Source organism: Phlebotomus argentipes, unplaced genomic scaffold (assembly GCF_947086385.1).
Source record: "Phlebotomus argentipes unplaced genomic scaffold, Phlebotomus argentipes genome assembly scaffold_4, whole genome shotgun sequence".
Taxonomy (NCBI): domain Eukaryota; kingdom Metazoa; phylum Arthropoda; class Insecta; order Diptera; family Psychodidae; genus Phlebotomus; species Phlebotomus argentipes.
This window is the reverse complement of record NW_026776174.1, coordinates 9,192,159-9,218,393: the sequence shown is the minus strand read 5'-3', so window position 1 is coordinate 9,218,393 and position 26,235 is coordinate 9,192,159. Positions and strand designations below refer to the sequence as shown.

Here is a 26,235-nt window from a genome sequence, read left to right as displayed (position 1 = left end):
GGAGTGGCACGGAGTTCTACCCAATGGCACTGTACATAAGGCGGGAGAGTGAGAGCAAAGTAAGACTGTTGGAAGGCAGGAACAAAAAGAAATGCAGACTTCAAGCTAAAGTGATTTATGGGAAATGGCTGAAATTTATTGCGCCAAATCTACATTATACTGAAAAAGAGACTCGCGTTTCTTCGCCCGTCTCAAACTCCTCGCCTTTTTTTCACTGAGAGGCTCTCCCCATTTTGCATTTGTATGTGTCACTTCTTTGTCGCATTTTGCCCACAAATGACGTCTCGAGAATCAAAATTAATTCACAAATATCACGGGTGTTTTTCCTCTCGCGCGAGAGAAATTATTTGTGGCACTTTTCTTGAATTACAAAGACCGCGCGCAACTCCTCTCGGGAATACTTGTCTGGCTCATGGCCCAGGGCTCTCGGTGGGTCTCAGGAGTTGGTCAGGAATGAATTTGTATGCCTTATTTATTTGCTTTGCTCCCCCCCCCCCCCTCCCTCGCAGCCATTCCCCCGAAAAAATGTGTGAGCCGAAATTCTGATGTTATCTCTGAGAGTTATGGCTTCGATGAGCGCATGTAGAATTTTTCATTTTTGTCCCTCAATCTCGCTTCACAATATCTGGAGTGTTTGCAAAACATATCTGAACGTCGTGTAAAAATTGCAAGAATTTCTCGAGGCTTTTTCCATCCGGATTTTCTCAATAAATCAGCTCCTCTTCTAAAGTGAGAAAGGATTTGATTGAGCGGTGAATGGCTCAATTCATGAGGGCGAAAAATGGCGCGAATTTCGATAAAAATCTCCCTCTTGGCAACATTTGCAGTTCTGCAGAAAGACAAACGCGAAGCATCTTAATCTTGAGTGTCTCATGTCGTGATCACTTTTATTTGTCTCATTTTATATACACTGAATTATTTATTAGCAAAAATTTATACAATGTGGCTCTTTCTTTTGCGTAAGCTGACATTCTGTGTGCATATGAAATGCAGAAGAATATGGGGCTAAATTTGATAATTACAAGTTGATCAGTGAAAGCTCACGGGAAAGCATATTAGGACCTCACACGAAAATTTCCGTGCCCACCTAAAATACACTCTTTCAAATTTATTTGACGCCTTGTTAGGATGTTCTTTGTCTCCTTTTTTTGTTGCCTCTTCACACACTATTTATCCCATTTATCCACTTTGGGCCATAGAGAAGAAACCTAATGGACGCGACAGTCATATCGTGAACGTGTGAAGAGAATATTTTACACTTTATAGATATTTTTGGGCGTGATCAAAAAATAAAGAGGTGCTATAAATCCACGTAACATGACACTTTTGCGGTCGAGTGTACCATCTGATAAAATATGGAGGCTTCTCGTTGGGGCTTTTCTCCATCTTTACTGTACATTATCTCTGCGTGATGGGCAAAGAGACCATCAAGAAGGCAGCGTCGTACTTCGAGAAAACAATCCTCAGGGGCTCTCGAGAGTGGCTCAAGGTGGTTTTTCTCAAATTATACACGCATTTTCGCGGCTATTTTTCCGACTGCACGCGCAACAAATTCATCAACATGATGAATTACACTGCCAAAGCTGCGAAGCTGTGATTTAAGTACTGGCAAATACTGCAAGATAGGTGCACAATTTCTTGGCAAAATATCTGCATTTTTGGACAGACTTCTTGGCTTGCACTGCAGCCCAGAAGAAAATGACTTATGGCATTTATTTGGGACTTTAACCGGTCTGGTAGCTCGTCTTCTCTCACACTCCCGACCGCAGCAGACCTTCTCGTGGAATTTTTGTATGAGAAAAATAATCCTTCGTGCCAGAGATAGATTTCAAATTGAATTATTTTCACCTAATAAATCACTGCGTGATGAATTGTTATTGAATACCAATCGGGTGAGCCATCAAAGGCAATTTTCGATGGGAAATTATAATGAAAATCTGTTAACAGTGTGTCGTGTAAAAAATAGCGATGGTCCATTTGAGCTTCATCAAATGCATAAAAATTCTCTATGTGGTGGAAAATTACCATGGCTCGGTGGGGGAAAAAAATGCAGAGCGAGCGAGAGAGGGAGATTTTGACAAATCTCGAGCCAAATGTGGAGGGTGAAAAATGATCATTCTCCACCTCTGGGGTTGGCAATCCTGATAAAAAGCAATAATATAACTAAAAAGCCATGTTCGGCTGATGTTTCGCGTTCAATGCACTGACTGGGCGAGAAAAAAAAAGATTCAACCCGCCATGAGTTGGGGTTGGAATAAATAGCACTCATTTGTGGTAATTTAATATCTCACAGAAAAATAATTAACAAATTAGTTGAAAAAAAAAGAGTGCATGATACATTCAATACATGCGCTTTTCGGCCATTCTCTTTGGGTGGTAGAATTTTCACCCCGCAATAAAAGGCAATTTACATTTTTTAGCACCAAATTTTTCATTGGAGACTTTTTTCGGCAGTCAAGGGGGAAGCCATTAAAAATGCACACATTTGCAGATTATGCATTATGGGGGGTAGAATGATTAAAGGTGAGGTGGTTGGGTGGTGTTTTGTCGGGGGAATTTAATATGGCCAAGCCCTCAATTGTTGTCCAAAAATAAATTGTTGCACTCATTAAATGCATTTGAAATGGTTTGGCGAATTATCTAGAGTCTGAAGGAGTGTATTTGCTTTAATTACAGTCTTTAGTCAAGGGAAATTGACGATACACAGCTTCCATGTTTACACTCTATTCCATCTGGGACAGAAGTGATGTGTCTAAGAGCAAATATACATATACCCAATAGTTGCATGTATCTCTCCAAACCACCTTACTTCTTGGCGTCTTTTCATACTCTCTCTCCCCATTTCTCTACAGTTGAAATTAACATGAGCATTCTTTGAAAAGTTGGAAAGCTCAAAACCACCCTCCCCATGGGGATGGGGCGGAAAACTGTCTCGGGTTTGAGTAGAATTTATGGCAGCCACAGAGGAGAAAAGTGGCAAAGAAACAAACACAATGGTGAAGAATTTTCTGCAACTTTGACTCATTTCACATCCAAATTGAATAATTTGTGCAATTTTTCAACCCAACTTCCTGCCTCCCTTCTTCTCAATTTTCCTTTTCTTTAATTAACGTCAGTCCTCTTGGCGGAGGATATCCGCAAAATTCCCACACACCGCAGGGGTTCCGGGTGAGGTGCGACTTGCGCGCGCGGGGCTGCAAACTTTCGTGGAAAGCTCTCTCATGGGGGCAAACTTGTAAATTCATAAGCCCTGCCTCGGGCCAACATCTCGTGTTGGATAATTAGCAGGACACCCCGTAGATCAATTAACAGGCAATGCATTCATTTGTCAATACATAAATTTTCAACGGGGGGATGCTGCCCGAAATGCACGTGGCCAGCAGCGTGCATATGTCGCAGACTCACACTCACGAGTGCCCTCTCTCGCCCAGATAAATGGCACGGGGATATTTATGTTGCACAAGGACAATAGTATCTCTCTCCGTGTAATTCACTCCGAGACACAATGTTACATAAACACACCATGACTTTGCATTATGTTGGCAATCAAAGTTTTTGGTGTGAGGAGCTGGGGTCTGAATCAAATTTAAGCCAGAGCCACATCTTTAATTGGATAACTTACCCTGAGGGAGTAGCGAAGTGAGATCGGTGAGATAGTCTGCTAAGAGGCAGCGGAGGTCCACTTTAGGGGGTTGATAAGCCCAAGAAGAGAACCTTGAGAAGTTTTAAATGATTTACTGCAGAATATTCAGAGAATGAACTTCAAGTCAAAACATTGACATCTAGCCTGAATGTAGATTTTACTTGATTCGGAAGTCTGCATGAGTATTGGTTAACTCCCATTGCAAAGTGGCCACACCTCCTCGACTGACGTATGTCTAAACCAATAACTGACCGTCAGCTTTAAACTCGTAAACCTTCCGGTATCGAAATTGTTTTAGTTATTATTTTGTTGTTCTAAGAAGTAGGAAAAAGACCTTTTCTAGTTAGGAAATTCAGTTTGATCTCTTATAACCTGCAACTGACTCTTTTGGGACTTCAAGGTGAATTCTGAAATCCGGAAGTTTACCAGAGTCGCGACAGAGCTGCTTCCCGTTCAAATTAATTCCAGAAGACCTCCAGGCGAGGAGACAGGCTGGAAAGAGATGCGAAAGAAGCACACTATGCAGTCCGGTGTATGCAAAAGAGGCGGGTGGTCGGGAATGTTGGCACTGGAAACCAATGTCTGCAGTGTCCAAATGTCCGATTCCACTCTTGGACATTGCATCGATTGGAGAGTGCAAGTTTGGGGTGGGTGACCAAGTGTCTCCCGGCTTGCAAAGAGTAACGAATTAGGGTGTGTTACTAATAAACCAGACAAGTTTATGTATGCAAAACCACCCTCGAAATCAGCCCCACTGTTGCCCCCCCCTTTCTTTGCGCTACAAGTGAAAATGGCACAGGGTGGAGAATTGAGAAATGGGGGTGGTTTTCGGTATGGGGAGCCGAGGAAAACTTATAGCATTCTCATTTTATGCATGAATGTACATTGGTTTATTTACAGGCTCTTCTCGCAGGACGCATGTGAGAAAATGAGAGAGCAAATTGCTAGGGAAGAACTTCATTGTTTTGCAATTTTACAACCCTTCCATGTGACCTTTTTCGCCTCCCAACACTTTACAGATTCAGCGGAGATTTGTTTGCTCACACATGATTTTTAGAAGCCCAGAGTGTGGGTGGGATTTACTTCTCTATTTGGGACTTTTAAGCCAGAGGAGAGATGTCTTTTTCCGCAGATGGTTCACTGTTATAGGGGATTGCGTGGTCATTTCTCGGACGCTGCTGTTGCCACACATTCCCACAGTGTCTCTGAGTTGGAAGTGACTTCTAGAGAATTTTTCCTTAGGTCTCTCTCTCTTTCTCTCTCTGCTATGCAATTAATTCAAACGGGGTGAATTGCTAAATAATTTAATAAAATTCAGCAGAATGTAATTTAGTTGGAAACGGGGGGAAGAGCTCCTCCGACCCTTTCCGGTCGAGACTCAGGCCATGGAGGTAGAATTTATAATAAAATGAGCATCGCGACAAAACATGAGCAGCGTCAGGTGTGTTCTTATGCGCGCGCCTCCTTATGGTAAATTATTTATTGCCTTATTGTGTAATTTGGATGATTTATTGGGACTATGAGAATGAAGAACACTCTGTGCAATAAAATTATTTATAAAGTGACGCTCTTCGCCTTGTGTACACATTAAATTTTCCACCACGAATGCTCCACCTCTTTTTCACACCCGTCGTTCACCTCCCTCAATCCGGTTGGGATGTGATTAAAATTATTAATTGAGATTAACTCGGCATTAATCTCTGTTCTTTATCACACTCATCCTTCTTCCAACTTTCTCTCCTCTCGTTTTTCTCTCCCTCTCTCTTGGCTGATTAATTGAATGTTTTGTATGTGATTTCACCTTCTTTCTCGTTTGTAACTAACAACTCAATGTCTCCTTCTCTTCATCTCTTTCCAGGTAAGAGATACTCAGAATCTCTTGCGGGCTCATTGCTTCCAGACTGGATAGGTAAGTTGGCTTTTTATTTTTATTTTATTTATGTTATTTAATATGTTATGTTCCCTCTGATATGTGTTAATATACTTTCTTTATACTTCCACTGTCGTGGGGCAATTCTATACATATATATTGTTTTTGGGAGCTTCCAAAAGCTCTTAGAGCCATTTCTTTGCCTAGATTGCACCACGAGACAGTCAAGCGAATTTATTTGTCTTCTTATGATTGTTTTCTCTGCATTTAATTTCTCTGGAAAATGAATTATTTATCACACATATTTTCTTTGCGGTGAATTCTCTCACGAGGAGTCCCACAATTTTCTCACTTCTCCTCAGTTTTAATTTTCGTTATACTTTCTGTTTCTTTGTTGTGATTAAACGTTCTCTGAGAACATCGAAAACCCACCCAAAACCGCATCATCAGCGAGAAAAATCGGTGCTAAGGTAAAAAAAAATATCCAATCAAATATTGCTATTTGTGTCTTCTAAAAACCATTTATACTTTTTTTCTTTTGTTGAACATCAGTCAATTTGGAAGGTATTGTTGCATGATTCACCTGGGGAATGTTTGCCATGAGATGGTGTCCGGAATCCGGGAAAGTTATATAGACAAAAATTACTTGGAGTGAAAAAATGTGACTATATCAAAAGCAAAAATCTTGAGGAAAACGAACAAAAATCACTCACATGCCATAAATCTGCGGTACCTCAAAGGCGCACCGCTCTTATTCTCTCAAGTGTTGACTCTATGTTTAAAGAGGTTTGCATATAAACAAACAATAACAGTAATTTCCATTTTGATCGTAATCTGACGCCTGTTTAGAGCCACGAACCCAAAAGAGATCAACGCCGAGGGTTTAATTCACATAAGACATCACTCTGACCATCCCAGAGAAGCCCAGGGTCACCCTGACCGAGAGCCCCATGTTATCTGCTGATGCGGAAATTATCAGCAATTTTCCCCCCTTTTCGATATGATGAAGAACGCTCGTTTGGTTGAGGAAATGCCAAAGAGCGTCCAAAGACGGGAAAAAGAAGAGGCATTTGGCTGTTTATTTGTGTATCTGTAGGCGCCACTCAACTTGTTTAATTGTTTCAATTTTGGGCCTGATTAATTCACAACTTGTGTGTCTGCATTCAATTACAATGTAAACAAACACGAGGGAGGAACACACGAAAAAACTTCCTTTATTGTTTATTTATACTGCTTCTCCTCCTCAATTGAAATTGATTGGTGGCGGAGGAAGGAAAAGAATGTGTGTGAATATTTTTCCTAATTGATTTTCGTCATCTTGCCCCACAATTTGTCATAAATATGATCCAGGAAGTTTGGCGACAAGCATGTGCAAAGCTCCGAAACAGTTCGTCTTTGCAGGGATTTTCACACGAGAAGCAGTGTTGGGGAATTAGTCAAAAGTCAATTTATATTCTGATGATCACAGTGGCAATTATGGGTGGAAGAAAGTGTGAGAATAGACCGCGATCTAACGAAAAGACGACCTGTTTTAAAAATAAACCTCATCTCTTCCGAGAGAGCTCCTCCACGGCACTCTGGCATTTCATATATGGGGCTCCAACTGTCCAAATTTATACACAAATCCAATTTGGAATTTTCAGTGTGTAAATACAAATAATATCGAGGGACGTGGCGGGGCAAGGCGAAGGCGCACGCTAAACACGTCAACACCTAATTGCTATTCAACGTGAATTCTTGGGACGCGACGAACGACACATCATCTCCCCCAAGCATTTTGGGCTCTCCTGACCTCCAGGTCACACATAGAGGAGGATTTTCCACCAAGACAACCTCCGGCACAATTTTCCGGGACGCCCCTCCAGCCAATGATCCCGAAGTCTCGCGATATCACTCTGCTTTGCATCTATTTTGAGAGTTTGGAAAAAGGTGTACGTGACAAAACATGATGTCTTGTCCAATTCGGGCGCACAAACAAAAAAACTTTCAATATTTGCCCCCAAGCATTTGTCCTCATTAGAAATGGTGGCCAAATATTCGCGATGCCTCCCCGAATTTCAATGTGATTCACCACATGAGAGGCCCAAAGGAAAAAAAGTCTCCATTTACAGTGCACATCAATAAAATCTAAATACCAGTCGCGGAGAATACAAAGTGTGATTTGGGGAGAGTTTCACTCGGGTAATTGCATCAGAAATTTATTGATATTTGATTTATGGAAGGGAATCTCACTATGGCTGCGGCTTTCCATTAAGAAATTGGGCGGCCTCTAAAGTTACACGCACTGGCGCGAGAGATATTGAATATATCAGCAAAATTGACTTCTAATTTCCAAGGGAGGCTCTCCAGCATCAACCACAATTTATTGGTGTGGCTGTCTCTGGAGAAATTGGATTTCCCGCCACTTTTTTCCTCAACACACACGACCCTATCAATTTGTCAGTGGATGCTCACAAATTAAATTTCGAGGCGAAATATAAATTTCATTTTACTCACTTTGTTTGGCGGTATCAGGAAGTGATCTTTTAGATTTTTCACCGGAAATTTCTACTGCATTTTCTGCATTGCGAAAAAAAAACGCTCGGATGTGGAGCGCTGCAATTAATACAGGGGAGAAAAAATGCCTCTCTTTTTGGACACAGAGGAATATTGCCGAAATAGTGAGGAAAAGTCCCACAATTGCCGTGGTGAAATTCCTGTTGAGATGTGAAATTGAGGAATTTATGTTGAGACAACACAAGAGTCACAGTGCAAAACTTTAGAGCCATTGAAATGGAATAATGTCACCACATGTTCCAGACATATTGGCTAAAATTAAATTTTATGAACGACACCACACATTTTGCAGAAGATGTGTGTTCTCACTTGATGAATTTCCACCACCGGGAAAATTTCTACATTATTCCTTGTACATTGTGCACATAATTTTGTGGGTGATGCCGAGGGTGGCGAGACGGGAGAGAACATTCAATTTTTCTAACACATTCTCAATTTATATGCAAATTCTTCCGGTGGTGTCGTCACTGGGGCTCTTCTCTCACACTCCGGCTGCTGCTCTTCCTCGTGCACTTTGTGTCCATCGTCGCACTGCAAAAGTGCGCATAAATTGCATTTAGCCAACAATTACCACATTCATGTTGTGAATTTTTAATCAAGGCTCAATTGGTATTTTGCCGTTTGATTTGTGGCACGTGTCGCGGGGGAGCTTTTGCCCGTGACGCCACACTTTTTTGCGCACGCCGAGTGGGGTGAATGTGGGTGAAAGCTCCGTGGGCTTTAACGCATGAATGATGTGTGATTTGTGCGATTCAAATTAAAATAGAGTTGATTTTGTTGCACAATAGAGCACCGCCATAAATTCGGGGGTTGAAATATGTGATTGTGTGTGTGTGTGCTTCTCGCCCCAAAATGTGGGTGCCACGCCCTTGTACGGGGGGACTCTGTGGTCTGTGGGAGGGCGCGGGGGCTCGCCTCTGGCCCCGTGATTTATTGTTGACACAGAGAAATCCCAAACGAAAAATCGATAACAAGTAGTTTCAAATGGCCACATTTCACGATTTCCCAGTGAGATTCCACCGACAAACAACTTCTCTAGAGTGAAAAATAAAAACAACCCTCAAAATATCCCCCGCAAAGCCTCCCAACAAAACTCCCACGCCAAACTTTGGGTGTCTCAAAATCAATTGCTGAAATTGTTGTGATGTGAATTTCGTGAGAATATTGCAATTGAATATATCTTGTGTGGTTTTTCTTTTTCTCCCTTTTCTCCACACGATGAAATGTTTGTTGCTTCGGCAAATGTCTTCATTTGACTCAAATTTCATGAGTCAATTCACTGCCAATAAGAAGACTTTCCTCGGGACACTTCTTCCCTACCAGTCACAGCGTATATTTCTTGACTTTCTCATGGAAATGAATGAAAATCCACATTGTTTTCCTCTTTCTCTCTCTCACTGCCATTTTTTCCTCCACCCACAATGTTTTCTGCACAAGAATATGCAAATGGGGTAAGAAGAAATTTCCTTTGCATGAAAATATGTTTCTATTGAAAATTCTTCAGTGGGTGGAAAGTAAAAAAAAAAACAACAGCAGGAAAAGCACAATGCACGACAATCAAGGTGTTAATTTTTTCGAGGAAGAAAATCACTTCAACACGAATTTATAGTTCAATTGCATGGCAATATTAAGTCTTTAAGAGAGTAATTTAGGGAGAAATTCTCAGTAGAGCATCTGGACTGAGTCTCTGTGTGACTGGAGGAAAATCCAGGCGAGGCAAAGTCTCTTGGCCAGAGAAGTGCTGTTGGGCAAAAAGTGGAAAGAAAGCACACAAAAAATAAACGTCTCCGCGATAAATCCCGAAGAAGGAACGTTTTCATATACACTCTCTGTGACTCTTTCCTCGGCTTAGATGTTATTGTTGCGTGAGAAGATAGCGTAAAACACTTGAAAGTCGATTTATTTACTTTAATATCACTGTCGATTCGGCAGAGTGTGGCATCGGAAATAGTTGGGAAATCATTTGCTCTATGCTGGCGAGAGTGTTTTCCTCATCCGCGATGGGGCAGCGCCCTTGGGCCGTGGAAAATGTCGCTATAATTGATTGAGAGAGATTCAGTGGGTTTTCTTTGGGAGAGCTCCCCACGGCTTTTTTCGCCCCCCAATATCCCCAACTCATGTGCGCATGATTTTCAAGCGGAAGATGTATAAGAAGCAAATAAAAGAAATTTACTGGAGGATCAATAAATTTATCTGAGATATATAGAGCAAGTCTCAGATTGTACATCCACGCGAGAATCCAACTTTATGGGGTGGATTCTTCACAAATAGAACCTCAGCACAAATAATAAGATGGGGGGCGAGATGGGGCCCATGGAGAAATATTGTAGCATTTCACTGCGAAATATATTTCTCTTTCACAACTGCTGAATCCCTAATCCTAAATCCCTCTCCGCTGTGGGGTGGGCTTTCGGGGCTTTGCCCCCGGAAAAGCGAAAGCGAGAAAAAATACGACAATTTCCCCTAACCCCGTTTGGTTGGAAAAAACACACACACAGAAGCGAAGGTTGCGAAGAGAGTCACAAATTCGAGAGCAATTAAAAGTGTGTGCATTGCTTTCTGGTTTTCTCAATTTTTTTCGGTAATATTTTTATCAGGAATGATGCTTCTTCGTGCTCAGCAATGACTTCTCCAGACACCACATAAATCCAATTAATCTCCACAAAATATTTATAACTAATTCTCAGGCCTTTCAGCGTCGGAGTGCACGCTCTACGGCTAGAGTGGCTCTCGCTCTAGCGATAGAGTGTGGGGAGAAAGATGGAAAATCAGGGAAAATGCGTGACTAAGAGGGATGGAAAATGTCATGGGTGAAGTTGCTTTTCCACCATACACATTTCTTGACAGTTTTATGGAGTTGAACCCCCTCTTTGGGCGACTTTTAGGTGTGTTTTCTCCCAAGATGAAAAGTCCGTCGGGAGGTCGTTGAGCGAGATGGAGTCAAAGACCATTGCATAAAAATTTATCAATTACTTCCACGGAATTTCCAGCTGAGAAACATGCTTTTCTTGCACCTCCAGCGAGCGTCTCATCAAGAGACCTTTGTCGATTCTTATCGCGCGCCCATAAAAAAATCACTCCGTCCATCGGGAAATCACGCAAAAACACAATCTCACCATCTCACTAACGAGTGTCACGGCATGGGATGGCTCGGTGGGACCAAATTTGGATGCACTTTTTCGCCAAAAACTCCACACACAATTCCCTCACGTGTTCGGCGTTGTTTTGCAACTGCTCCGTGGCGTCGCACAGCGCATGCTTCCAGCCGGTACATTGAGGCCTTCCCGATGGCATATACCATTAAAATTTGCCATCTTCATGTATCACCCCGTGAATGGCGTCGAAATGCCCCTCGATCGCGACACTCGCGCGCTGTTTCGCCCCCAAGGAGCCCATTCCGGGGCCCAGAAGGCCCCACTTTTGTCACAAGTTCGCGCGGGAATTGTCCGCCGTGGTGATTCTGGACCCAGAGAAGCCACTCGAGCAGTGAAGTGTTGCCCAAATGACCAAAAAGCCATCCATCGTGTCTATGGTACTTCCGGTGAGAGTGTGTGAGTGGCAAATAATGACGCAATAATGGCTGCGTGATGTCGGGTACGTTTCGGCCTTAGATATTTTGGCTGTTCGGCGGCGGGGTGGTGACTTGGTCAGAGAGACAGACAGTGTGAAAAATGGTGGGGCCTTCGTCTTTGAACTCACGGCAAAAGAGGCAAAAGCGAGCCCACAAATAAATCTCGAGAAGACGAAAAAACTCATGCGAGATAGATGAGAGCGAATGTGAGGTGTATATATTGCAGAGTCGAAGTCAGACTGAAATGCTGAGAATCTTAGTCGGGGTTGAGCCACTGCTGAGCCCTCTGTAACCCACATTTCCAGGATGGGGGGGTGTTGGTGGAAAAGAGGTCAACTCGACATGATAAATTGCCCGTTCATTTTCATATGAAATTCTATGCCTTTAAGGGCGCAAATGATTAAAGATCTGATCCATGAAACTGTCACTGTCCATATCAGTTAAATGATTAATTTATTAGTTCATTTGCACGTCGAAATGGGGCCTAAAACTGTGTTAGAGCCCATTCTGGATGTTTATTTACCTGCAGTATTTATGGGCTCCACCCCGAAAGCTCTCATAAAGCTCCCCGGCACGGCTCCCGTGGTGTCGCTGGGTCGCTCAAGTGTGTGCATAAATTAAAAATTAACCATCTTGAGCACTATTAGTGGCAACAAAAGAGTAGTGTTTACAATTTACTGCTTAATAATAGGCCTTTATTGGGGCTTTTATTGCAGTTTTATAGCATGGGCGTCTTTTCACTTGTGCGCCTCATTCATCCACGTGAAATTTATATGTAAGTGAAGTGCGATAATAACAAGCTCATTTAAGTCCAGTCACTCGAACTGCCCCCATAAAGCAATCCTCCCCGAATCGCGTCTCGCTTCGGCTCGTCTCTCATGGGCTCTCCGGCCTCGGAAACATCCATCCACACATGTTCCAGCATCCACAGACGCTGGAGCCGCTCGAGTTCAGCGGCTGCGGATGGATAAATTATGTATAAAAGCGCAATACGCGCAAGATAAATCTGCTGCACGTTTTATCGTAAAACATTTTGCTTCTTTATATTTAACCAATCAGTTTGGTAGGTTTTTGCCGCACACACCAGATCAGGTTTGAAGACTCAATTTTCTTCTCCCCGGACTCGGAATTTTTGCGCGCCCAACTGCAATGTGTCTCATTCCGCTTTTGGAACGGGGCTCGCAGGCCTTTGATCACGCGGCCACCACTTGGGGAGAGCGCCTGAGTATTAATACATCAAAAGATGCCCACAAGATCTCCGACATGTCTCTCCCCGCCATCCCATCTCATTAAGCGATCTTCAGGGCCTGACAAGCCCACGTCAGCGCCGAGGAAGTGCTCGCCAGCTCCCTCTTCTCCGGCATTTTGGCTGATCTCACCACAATTCCTCCACCATTCCGCCACAGCGTCCGGAGATGGTGATGCGAAGTGCATGATAATTCGCTGGGATGGACAGGCTCAGGCAGTGATTGACGTTTCCACTGAAATCACTGCAAAATGATGAACTTTCAGATAAAGCACTCTGGCACAAAAGCAAAGTTTCCCCCAGGAAAATCGTTCAAATTCAAATTCTAAACAGTATTTGAGCAGCTGCACTTTCTGACGGTGCATTTTGTGCCTTCCCCTCAACGAAATTACCTGGCGGTCCCTATTATTTTCTACCCCATTCTCAAATCGTGTAGCCCAGCCCATGAAACGCACACCTATAGAGATAGACGCCAAAAAATACCATATACCGTCAATTATCAGTCTGAAAAATGTGCATTTCGAGTCCGTCTTCAGTATATTTCTCGATTTTGGCCACGGAGGTACGAAAATATTCTTCCTAGCCATCGGAATACGGCCAAGAAGCATCCAACTGTGCCTCCTTTATTGCCCCTCCGTGAAAGTTGAAGGGCTGAGTGGTAATTTTTATTGCATTTTTTCGGCATTTGCGTCGTTTTTTTTTTTAACTTGCCCGGGACAGAAGAAAGTGTTTCATGCGAAGGGCGAGAAAAAATGGCAAAAGGAATTCTCTATTTTGCGCAAGGGAAAGAATGGAAGAGAAAGTTAAGGGTTGCAATTTGTTGCTCAACACCCTCACCTTCTGGGAAGAACTTTCTACGATGGCGTGAAAGGTAAATCATAACTCTCATATTTCATAAAATGTTGCTAAAATAATTCTCAATGCTTGTTGCGTAGGAAGAATGTCACAATTCTTGTCTCCTCTCTTTGTGCTATCTGACTGTCTGGCAAGCAGCGAGCATTTCGCCTCTCCCTTCACTTTGACCCTTGTGGCGAGGACAGGAAGACACCTCTGCATTTACAATTACTCCTTTTAAATTCACTTCTTCGATAACTCCCAATTAAATGGCGAAAAATTCAAATTAGCGCTTCTATATATTTACTTTTAAGTGGGCATCCGTGTTCAATTAGCGCTGGTTTCCTTATCTCGCTCCCACCGAGATTTGCCCTGAGCCCCGATTCCTTTGCTGAAAATGATAAATTTCCGCGTTCCCCGGCCACAACGTGGCTGGAAACCTCTCTCGGCCACAAATTTTCCAACAATTGCTAATTAGTGCGAATAATTAATGAGCAAGCAAGCAGACAATCGATAGATTGTCCCGGTTTTTTGCACACTCAGAGAATACAACGAATAAGCCATCATCGAAATAGCCAAATTAAATTTGTCTCTCAGAATTATTTATCTGCGACCAAAAATTTGTTTCTTGGATGACGAACACAAAAAAAACCGCCCGAGATCTGCGTGATTATGCAGGGGTAATTTTGAATGAAAATTTATTCACTAATAAAGTATTTAGTGGTGTTAAATAATTGCGGACGTTTCCATCAAAGTCGCTTAAAGCTCGCCGCCGTGCTTTATGCAATTCAGCCCCCCTCCGTATTGGCGTTGATGCCGAAAATCGTCCAATTTGTATTCCCTTTTGGGGAATATTTCACTGGTGGCGAGCGTGTGAGTGTGGAAGATAAATAGTGGAGACGTGAACCGGAGAATCTTCACCTTTGCGATATGATCGAGAATAAAAAATTCTCAATCATCGCCTGAGAATCAATGTGGTTAAGAGAGCGTCAAGAAATCTCTTAAGAGTAAATCTATGGATTTTGAACTGAAATTCATAGTAAAATTTCGATAATCTCACAAAGATTGAATTTAGTTTAAATGTACATATAATCAACACGCACAGCCTGTGGAATAATATATTCAGTTGATTTTGAAATATTCATAATTTTAAAAGAGAAAAAAAAATTACTGAGAAACGTTTAATTTGTTTGTTTCTCCCAATGTTATTATTTCTGCCCCAGTTGTGGAAAATACATTATGATATTGATGGAAAAATGTACACAATCACAATTTTTAAGTGCTAAAACCAATTATCAGATAAATATGCAATTATTTGCAAAGTAATTAACATTAAATCATAGTTTTTTTTTATTTCATACCAATTAAGCGGCTATTCTTACAAATTTTGAGCGAATTTTCTCATTAATTTACATAAATGCCACTTATTCGGAATTCGAGTGTAATATTTTTGGTGCAAAACTACAACCATCAATTAGTGAACGTCCTCTTGAATCAAAAGCCCCAATTGATCCCTTGAGAACTGCGGAGAATCTCGTTCTGCAAATGCAATTATTGCCAATTGATGACATTCTGGCGAGAGAGAGGGAGACAGCGCCAATGCCAGAGAGTACGGATGAGACGGTGGAACTGCGAAGAGCATATAAAATCATTGTATAAATGTGAGCATATACATAAATACAAAAGGCGGTAATCGATGTGCGAAATAAACAAAAGCGGACATAATTATCGAGTTATCGCACCGGTCATATTTATGGGGCGTTCCGCAATCGGTTGGGGATGGTTTAAAATTTAAACTCTCTCGCTGGGTATCTAACCATGCAAAAGTGTGGCGCTCTTCGCAAGCCCCCCGACTTTCGCACTCTCCCAAGGGGGATTGGATATAAAACATTTTCCCCAACAATGCACAGTGCATCGAAAATGTTGTGATTTTACAAAATATCAAACATTACGCCCCTCACGCTATTGGCAGTAGTCAAAAGTGCATAAATTCTGCAGAGTATCTCGCATCCCGGCACCCCAATTTCGCAACACATGGCACGGGTGGACACTTTATGGCGGTGCAATCGGACTCCTCCTGGTCATTTGGGTAGCCTTCCGGGAGCCTCTGACCCCCGCTCACGCTCCTCCGGCGCACTTCATGCAGCCAAGGATGCACGGGAGATTCAAGCGGCTGATTGCGGGGCGACCGATCGGAAATTGCAATCAAATCCCCGTAATTGGGGGGTCTTTTCACCCCTCCCAACGCTCATCCTAATTCGCCGTAAATTTCCACAGCAAGATGGTGAAAAGCGCGTGTGGTTAACCGGGTGAAATTAATGCATTAATTACAACTACAGCCGCGCATCGAACGAGGGTCTGCCATCCCCAGACATCCCCTCGCGCGCGCGGAGCCAAGAAAAGACGAGAGCCGCGACAGGCCCCATCGAGGGGGTGGACAGGTGGAAAAGTGGATGGAATAAATGTATTTGGGTGAATGGGCGTGGGGCGGAAGTGGTGGCCGGGAGTCACGAGAGTCGCTTGTCACAGGAAGTCAGGTCGAAAAACAATCCTCATTGGTGTGCATAAGCATGGAAAAGCAAACAAACACGGTGTTCTTACCACAATGAACTTTTCGGAGGGGAAATGTGAGATTTGTAAATGCAATGTGTGGCATTCATATGCATGTCGAGCCACCCCGTCTTTGCATACAATTGCCAGGATGCGGGGTAAGGTTTTGGCGCTTTTTGCCAGTCGCCAAGAAGGCTTTTGTCGACGTGAAATATGCCAGTTTGATAAGGAAAGACGAATAATGTGGGTATTTATTTACTCAGCCACTCAACGCTCGATAGGTGAGGAGGGCAGTGCAAAAAAGCAGTAAGAAAATTCTCCATTCAAATTTTCTGCAGCTTAACTGACTTTCTTTCTTCTCCGCAAGACGAAAAGTTTGCGGAGGAAAGACTGAGTGGTGGAGAAAGACTGCAGAGAGAAAGGGTTGACTTTTTCATCGCATGGCTGCGAAGCTCAACCGCAGAAAGTTGGGTATAAATGTGGCAAAGTGAAAGCTCGGTGATCCCTAAAGCCTGGGAAATTCATCAAAAGTTTCATCAGAGGCACTCTCTGGCGAACATCGCCCCCGAGAAAGTGAGTTAATTCTTACCTGAATGGTGGAGAAGACACATTTAAATCCCCAGTACTAAGTCTGAATATTTTATTGGTCGTATTTCAAAGTTTAAATTAAATGTCAGTGCTGAAGTATATGGAGCTAAAAGGACCACCCCCAGGCCGCACCTTTTTCCAACCCCGCTCGTGGTGGGAAATTTCCACATGGGTAGCATTTAAAAGCTCTGCCGCAGCTTTTGTTGACTCACACATGAGCTCAATTTATGTGTAGCGCTTTTTGTGGCCGATTGGTGGGCAAAATGAGGAGCTTTTTCCAATGCTCTCCAACGGTGTGGATGGGCGCCTTCCGTGGAAGTGCGACAATCCCTCTCGGATGCTGTGGAGTGTGAAACTTTTGCAAATTATATGTACAGAGAAAAGCCGAAACTCCGAAAATCTCTGCTCGAAAATCCTCAATGGCTCTTAGTGTTAAATCAAAAATGCATTAAAGTGCACATGAGAGATGAGAGTGGCTCAAAATCTCACACATTTGGGACATTCTACCAGAGGGTTAATGGCAAAATAAACGATTTCGAATTAATCTCCACGGGGTGAAAAGTGGCACGTCGAAGTTTTCCCCAATGTTGTGCTTTTTGCCTTGACTGTGAAGCGCTCGAGATAAATATAGACCGGCACTTTGGAAGGAAAACTATGAATCACTCGAGGCATTGAGTACACATGATAAAATTCTATTTATGGGCAATAAAAGTTCACTTTATTGACTCATTTAACAAGGTGGTGAACGGAACTCTAAATTGACTCGCGCCTTGATATAAGCAATGCCACTGGAAAAATTATCTACAAGTCAATTTTTGGCAATACAACCCCGCTGTGAAGCTGGAGGGTGTTCCGAGGGGGATGCTGCAGGGTAGAATGGGTATCTGCAAGACACAAGTACATTATACTGTGTATGTAGTAGTTGAAAATGATTAGGTAATCCTTTTGATTATTTACTCTCCAAATCTTTACTTTATTTTAGCTAAATGTTGCACACAGAATTCCCATTTAAATATTAATCTCTATGAATAGTCTTCTAAATAACTGTTATTTCTCTTTTCTTACCCATTTCTTTGATCCCATTCATGGGCGCAAGTTAGATAAATCCACTGGGATCATTTAGGCGAAGGCAACGAGGAAAATAAGAGCTATTTATTATGCTTACTGCCTTTGCGAATGATCACACCACTTTCTTTCTTTTGATCTCATGCCTAGTCCGAAAAAGAGAGACTCTAACTCGCTATACTGCAGGAAAATCACGGAGAAACAACTGCAAAAAGTTTTTCCACAGAATCACACACATAAACGCACGGCAACATTTATCTCCATATTAAATCTTGATTTATTTCCCTCCAATTCAATATACATAAAATATAAAATGGTGTGTGGATACCTGGCAAAGTCTACATAGTTTGATGTTGTGTAAAAAAAGTGTACATGCAACATTTGCGCGAGCGAGACAGCCGTAGACGCGCCCTTTCGCGAATGGCAAAGCCGAGAAGAGCTGCGTTGGCGCTTTTAAAATGTGGTGCTCAGGAAGAGGAGAACGATGGCATCTTGAGGGATTCTCTGGGCCGCACAACTCCTCACCAACTGGTGTCTCTCATGTTTATCCCTTTTCTTCGTGGGGTTGAGACACCCTCTGTGGCGGAAATTGGCAGAGAGTGAGAGAAAAGAAAAACAAGAAGCGAAGGAAAAGCCCCTCAAGGATTGAGGAACTTTTATTTTCAAATAAAATCCATAAATTCCAAATGGTTCATTGCGAGACAATTTAGGGACTTTCTTCATCTGCTTTTCACCCTCTAGTCGCCGTTCCTTTCGCTGGCTTTTTGGGGTGGTTATTGTTGACTTTAAGGAAACAGCGACTTTAAAGACTTGCCCGTTCAATCGGTGTTTAATTAACTTTGTATTTCAAGTCACTCTGCGTTTTGGGGCAAAAAGTGTGAATTTCAAATTAAAGGTAAATCATCACTACGCGGATTTCTGACCCACAATTTACTCGCGTGGCTCTCATATATGCCCTCTATTCTGGGTGAAACGCCATACTTGCAATTGGAGCTTTCCCTCCCCATTGAGCTTTTACTCTCCCGCACTTTCTGTTTTTCTCATGTACTTTTCTTCACCCCATAAATCACCCTTTAACTTTCACCTGTGTGTGGCTGCGGGAATGAGAATTTATGACATTTATGAAATGGATTTTCGTCGCTATAAATTTCACCATTCGCCACACCAGAATGGAATCAAAGCCACTATATAGCGCTAAATTGTCATCGACTTGGAACAATAACGTATTATTATTAACGAGAACCAGTTGCAAGTCCCAGCGACTTGGACGGTTTTTTGCCCTCGTGAGTGCGTCCGCCGCCAGTGTATTTTGTGGTGAATGAAGGAGTGTAGAGAAAATCGTAAATATCGGGTCGGGCTGGCTTGGGTGCAAGAGAGAGCCACGATATCGGAAGGAGGAAAGTTATGAAAGAACAATAGAGTGTTTGTGGAGCAAAAAAAAGCTCTAAGAGCGCGCTTCAGATGCGAGTAAATAATATGAAATTTATATCCTCCACTTTATTATGGATAACTCCCAATGGCTTGTTCTCTCCGCGAAATAGCGATCTCTTTGTACTGGACCGCGAAGCGCGAAAAGTGATCTCCTCTGCTGAGCTTTTTAGTCACCATCGCTGAGCTCGTAAATTGATTTCTTCACTGTGAAGCTTTTTGCCACTCATCCGGGGCATTAAGATGCGCGAAAAATTCCCCCCATCCAGCGAATCACCATTGAATGGATATTCTGCAATTATGTGGAGACCTTCTGTGTCAATTTCTTGAATTTTTGTGCCACGGCGAATCGCGGCGAGGAGGCAGGGGAAAAAAAGGGATCAGAGTGAGAGGGCAACAAGAGCTGAAAAGAGCGGCATTGTTTATTTATGGCAAAAATAATTGGACATCTAATCAAAGAAGAATTTTCTCTCTTTCGCGCGCGGATGTTCGCTCTGGCCTCTGCCTTCGTTAAGGTGCACCCGTGAAGACGTGGAATGAGACGAAGAGGAATGATGAGAAAATGTAAAATATTTTATACATACACAACATGAAGCTTTGAGGAGCATCTCTGCCAAACAGGGTGACTCTTGGGTGGTTTCTCTATTCGTCTAAGACAAGATGACCGCTTCGGTAAAGTTACTGTGCAAGAGAGCCATATGATATTTGCAGATCGGAAAAATCATAGAAAAAGGCTATTAGTTCACGTTAAAAGTTCTCCGCGTAATGGAGACGCCTGGTAATTATCTGAATATTCCAGAAATGTCCTAAAAGTTCCATGTAATCTAAAATTTCTACACAGATTAACACCTAAGCGGAGTCTATCGATTACCCTCTGCCAATTCATGAGGCACTCAGCATTCAGCACGGGAGCTTTGACTTGGAAATTTGAAACGCGGTTGTTTCAGGCTGCAAAGTTCAGAAGAAGTACAATGTTGCAGCACAACGACAACCATCATCATCGTGGCACGACTGAAATGTTGGAGAAAATGTTCTTTTTTCTCCCATTGACTCTTGTTGCAACATTTTCAATGCACATTTCCACCCCCTCCGCGTCGCTGTCGAGACAGGCAATGGTAAAAGCCCAATGGACTGAATTAATCTCAACATGCAGGCCATTTTCAATTGACTACAGCAGACATGCGGCCAGTTCTGGCCATATAGAATTTTGTCTTGTCTTATACCTCACTAATGAGATGAAATACCATAACTCAAATGCTGTTTCCACACCAAAAAACCTCGTACAAGGCAAGATAAATTCCCCAGTGAACGTATAGAAAAATCCACGGTGCGCCATGTCTTTAGATGGAAAAGACTTTTCAATAATGAAAATCATAATTGTTTCTTGTCTTGGGTCTGCGCCCTCGTCGTCTCCTGCAGTGACACGAGGTGTATGGAATAAATTTGCATTTAAACACTGCGTGCGGAGGAAAAGGCGAATAAATATTGATATTTGTGGACATTTCTGCAATGGTTTTTTCGCTGAATGAACCTCCAGAGCCGAAGTAAAAAGTTCACAACACAATTCATATGCTTAGCGAAGTTATTTATGGCGATGTGGAGAAGGTGGAGCTTTTTGCTATTTTTCCCAAGCTGGAAATGCTCATTAAATGGAGGAAAAGAATTGCAATTGAGATAAGGAGAAATGTTTGCAATCAAGGACGATGTTTTTGCTTTATTCCACTCCGGAAGCTTGAGACCTGGTTTGGACTCTCAGGCTGTTTAGAACAAGGTCTGATCCTGGGTGCGCTGCTCTTGGGGAAAAAAATTCCCTCCACTCTGACCAAATGCCTTTGCGTGAACTTTAATAAAACACTGGCGCGGCAATAAAACATTGCAACCCCTTTTCGTGCAAATTTATTTATAACTGTCCCATTCATCCGGCACAATTCATCGTCGCGGCGGCTTATCAGTTAATTAATCAATCATATTGAATTTGTCCAGGTGCTCTCGGTGGCAAAACGCGTAAAATTGCAATCCAACTTCAATGCAATTCACTTTGCAAAACCTCCCAATTAGTGTCACATTTGATGGCTTTTGGAATGCCAGAGAGCTTTTGCTGATGGAGCTTTGACGAAAAAAAAAACCGTTGCCCCGCGAAGTGCATAATTTCCAATCGATCTCCGAGAGTGGACATATTTTTTGCGGCACGGTCGGCCAAGGCGAAATATATGGTGAGAATTGCGAAGAAGCTGTGTGGAGAGGAGGCCAAGTAAACAAATGACCCATTGGAGAATGACCACTTTGGCACAATAACAATAATCGTTGCAATAATCGTAAGGAATGACGTTTGAAACGGCCATTTTATAAAAATGGATCTCGCCACATCATTAAGGCATACCTGTGAGCTGTCCACGAGAAATAAATTATTGGAGTGGAAACGTGATGCGAATGCTGGAGGAAGGCAAAAAGAGGCGCAAGAAGCTGGATTTTCTTCTTGCACACACACCACATGTGAGATACGCGAAAAAATTATAAAATATACCTTCCACCAGCATCGGTCGAGGCATCCTCTTCATTTGGTCTCGTCTCTCCTTTCGCGAAAACAGTTCGATTCCTCCACGATACCGGTATTCCGTGTTCGAGAGACTGTCTTTTTTTGGCCACGGCCGCAGCGAAAGGCGAGCTGAAGGGTCGAGGGAGGAAATGCAATGTGGCGGCACAAGGTATTTGATACAAGCTCCTCTCGGAGTCTTGCTCTTGTTCCTCCTAACGAACCACTCGCAAATTCAACGGGTGGACAACTTCGCTGAAGAGGGTTTATAGCTGTCTAGGAAATGCTGCAGAAACACCATAGAAAATATCAAGGAAAGTAGGAAAATCTAAGGATTGGCACAAGAGTTTGAAGAAAAAGTCTAACCTACAATTTTGATAGAGATATTTTCCGGAATACCAAAAAATAATGTCTCAGATTTGTCCTAAAATGAGTAAATGCAGTCTCCTATCGGCTGGAAGTGCATTGCGTCCTGCCATTTGCAGTTGTCCTGCAAACGAGCTACTTATTGTCCCTCTGCAAGCCACTTGCTGTGCACCGGACGACGACACGCCATGTGCTCTTGGAGATGATGATGGCTCTCAAATGGGTATAAAACACCTCTGCGCTGGCATAGAAAGTGGGCAGAGGATAATCGTGGGGAGATCAAAGGGAGCCCCAACTTTCTGTGGAGAATATTCAATAAGCCCCCATCGCCAATTGGCCCTTTTCGCGTCCGCGGACATTACTCACGGTTCGATGACAGGTCGGCGAGATGGGGCAAGGAGGGAGAAATCTCTGGCCGGAGATCAGACCCTGTCACGGAACATGGCGAGCATGCGATGCTCGGGCTGAGGGACGGTTTACTTAAGATGTGCGATAAATGTACCGCATGTGCGAGTCTCTGCATTTCACCATATTTAGCGAAAAAAGATCGGCCGGACTTGCATGATGCATTCTCTGCCTACATTTTGCTGCTTTATTGGACATCGCTGGCTCGGCGGAATGGGAGAAACAGCCACGCAAACACATTGTATTTTGACTCAAGTCCCAATGAGGTGCATTTCTTTATTATTTACTGCCCATGTCGATTGATTGGGCGGTCGCTGAGTATCTCCATGACATCTGGTTCAATGTTCTCCAGTCGCTCTCCACCTCCTCCCAATTCAGACGTCGAACACTTTCCACCCTGTCCGAATTAATTGGACAATTGCCTGACTTCTCTCTCTCCTCCACTGGATGGAGTGAGGTGGAATTTTTGGCACGGAAGGGGGCCTCCGATGGTCGGAGGTGAACCCAGAAATTTCCACCTCTTTAAGGAGAGCGATTGCAAATGGAACAATTAAATATAAATCCGCATCGCATGCGCAATCTTAAAGTGAATCTTCACACATTGTTCAATTGCCTCTCCATCCCATTCTCACTCCCAATTTTAGCCACAGCACACCTTCCCGTCCATCCTCTTCCACCTCATTCGCCGAGTTGCGAGGGCATTTTTGCGACTGGTTTTATAATTGGCACAAAATTCAACCGCGAGTGAGCAGAGAAAAACGAGCAGCACGGCAACAGGATGGTGGAAGTTCGATGGCGACGTCACGCGAGGTTCGGCAAAAAAGACACTGAGCAGCCCCTCGAGAGCTCCTTTAGCATGCGCATATTCTCCTGTATCTCATTGACTGCAGACAATCATGCGCGATTTTGTCCAATTGTGGAGAGAAACTCGAGGTTAACAGCAAATGGAAAATTCAATTGAATTCTCAGGTGGAATTCTTTCGAGCAGCCCAAGTGTTGTACAAGACCCGGGGATGAACCAGAATGGACGAGCGCAGGTTCTTTGTTAAAATTCCTAACAAGCTCCGGCTGATGGCCAAAAGAAGTGCCCAACAAGAGCGATTCAGGCCCAGGAACATGCCACGTGATCTTCTTCTTTGCAACTAAGCTGTGCTCAGCGAAAGCTCTCTCAGCGCCGCGGGCTTTTAGTGGTCAATAAAGCACGATTATTCGCTATATTTCCTCTCGTGTTGACGCCCGATTAAATTTTACACTCTGACGCTTTTTTCCGCAGAAAAAGCGACCACTGTCGGTGAATTTATCATGCACAATTGATTGTTGCATTTCCCGGGACTGTCTCTCGAAATCCACCCGAATTTATACGCCATGCAATAAGTCAGATGGCCGCACTGAAAAACCACCACCATAAATCCTGCGGCGAGAATCAAATTCAGCTGAGAAAGTGGAGATAATCAAATAAATTTAATTAATAATGGATGGAATAAAATAATTTATTCTATTTAGGAGAGTTAAGAGCAGAGAAAAAAAGCCTTGAAAATCCCTCAAGCATTTCATGCACTTCACACACATTTCTTGGCATCTTCTGTCTCGCTTCTGTGCGCCTCTGGGTCAAAAAAGATAAATTATTTCATATATAAAATTCATAATAATTCCCGCCTGTCTGTGTGAAAAAACGCCATGTTCGTGGTGTTACAGAAAAGGCGGGAAAATTAATGGATTTAAATTGTGACGGATGGGGGAAGGGGATAGACAATTATAAAACAAACACATGCATTTCATAATGTGTTAACAAAAGAATTAATTGAATTAGAGAATTGCACCCTGGCGTGACAAAATGCTTGTTTTATGTACCAACTCGTCTCCTCAACTCTCAATTTTCATCAAAAACACCATCAATCATAACATCCATGCGGAGAAAGGTCATCTATAGTGGCTGAACTCGGTCATATAATTCTAATCGAATTCCCATTGAATTTGGCGTGCTAATGCGCCAATTTATACCTCAATGTGGACCTAATATGATAACAAGAATACATGGAAAATTATTCAGCTGATCCCCCGCAGACTTTTGGTGGGATAATTAATTTTACCCGGTAAATGGATTACTCGTGGGTTCATTTGGCCGGAAATTCTAGTGAGAATGGTGAGGCCAGAATTAATCATTGGTTTGAAATTGAAACAAAAACGAGTACGAAAACTCGTCAAATGTTTTTGATATTGCGTTCTTTATTTTTGTACATTGTATTTTTGCCGAATGTTTGCTTCCAATTCCTTTGCATCTCTTTCAATGTTGTGTAGGCCATGTGGATGTGAAAAGCTTAGACCCAGAAGCGGTACTCTATAATCCATATGCATATTAACACCCTTTTCTCTCTTTCTGTCTATTCTAGGTAAGTTCTCAACCACCACAGAGATGATGGATATTATTTGTTGAGGCGGAAAATGAAGACAAAACTCCGGGATTGCTCGTGAGTAGGAAATTTATGGGAAGAGAACATGGTAATTAAATGATATTGAGGGGGTGGTTCAATTTCCGGGAATTCTTCGGGATGGGGGTGGCGAAAAGCTCAATTGGAGGACGCGTGCGCGCCAAATAAAAGCAAAATAGGCATAAATCAAGCTTAAGTAGAGTCTTATACAACTAATTGCGAGCAAAATTGGCAGAGAATCTCTTGGCATTTTTTGCAGGCGAGTCTTTGGGGGGCGGGAGGTCGTCTGAAAAGTCCTATTGAGAGATTCATTGGGTCGAAATGGGGTTTCTGTGGGTTGCTCATACACTTGGGCATGCAATGCGGAACTTTTTGCAATTCTATTGCCTCCTACTGCCACTGGGTATCATCTCCAGAATGCAGAGACAAGCCATTCGCCACTGAACTTATTGATACAATTCAGGGTGGCTGAGCTGGGAGAATTTTAAGGCGGCGCGCATCTGATGAACGATAATATTGCAATAATGTGCCAAAGTTAAGCCAGAAATATGTCATAATTGCTTTTTATATTCACATTTATATCCCCACTCTCTGGACTCCTTCTGCTCTTCCTCTGTGACGAGGAAGATTATTAGCCGCATCGGAGAGCATTCCTATACAATCACTAAACCCTCAATTCTCAATGTAACATGAAATTTTCGGTGCCAAATTGCTCCTCTACTTGTCCATAAAATATTGCCTCAATAAGTCAGACGCACATATAAAAGTGCCATTTGTATTATTTTTATCGCATGAGGTTTTGTATGCCTTTTCGATTCATTTCTGCCGACATTGAGCAACTTTTTCTTTCTCACCGCCAAAAAGCCACCACTTTTCGCTTAAAGGAAGATGATTCGCTCTGGATGTACGCGATATATAATCTCATTTAGAAAGGATTTTTCACTCAATGTACAATGCATCACTCGACTGCCTTCCCCTTGTTTCCGAGATGTGTGTGTGTGTATTGCGAGAAAGAGACCAAAAAGTATATTCACTCTTCCCCCATCATCTTTTCCAACATATTTGCCTTCGGTTAAACTTCCAGGCAGACGAGATTCCACCAAAGTTGAAATACGTGCTCTTGAGAGCTCCAAAAAGGCCACCATCTCTCG

General features: G+C 42.8%; 1 protein-coding gene across 1 annotated transcript in view; it reads left to right on the top strand.

Annotated features, from left to right (window-relative positions):
• Positions 1–26,235, top strand: part of LOC132257618 (homeotic protein ultrabithorax-like) — a 65,080-nt gene that overhangs the window by 15,805 nt on the left and 23,040 nt on the right. Inside the window, exon 2 of the mRNA XM_059754601.1 lies at positions 5,502–5,552. Within this exon, the coding sequence (XP_059610584.1) occupies positions 5,502–5,552 (51 nt within the window). The remainder of the gene's footprint in view (positions 1–5,501; positions 5,553–26,235) is intronic.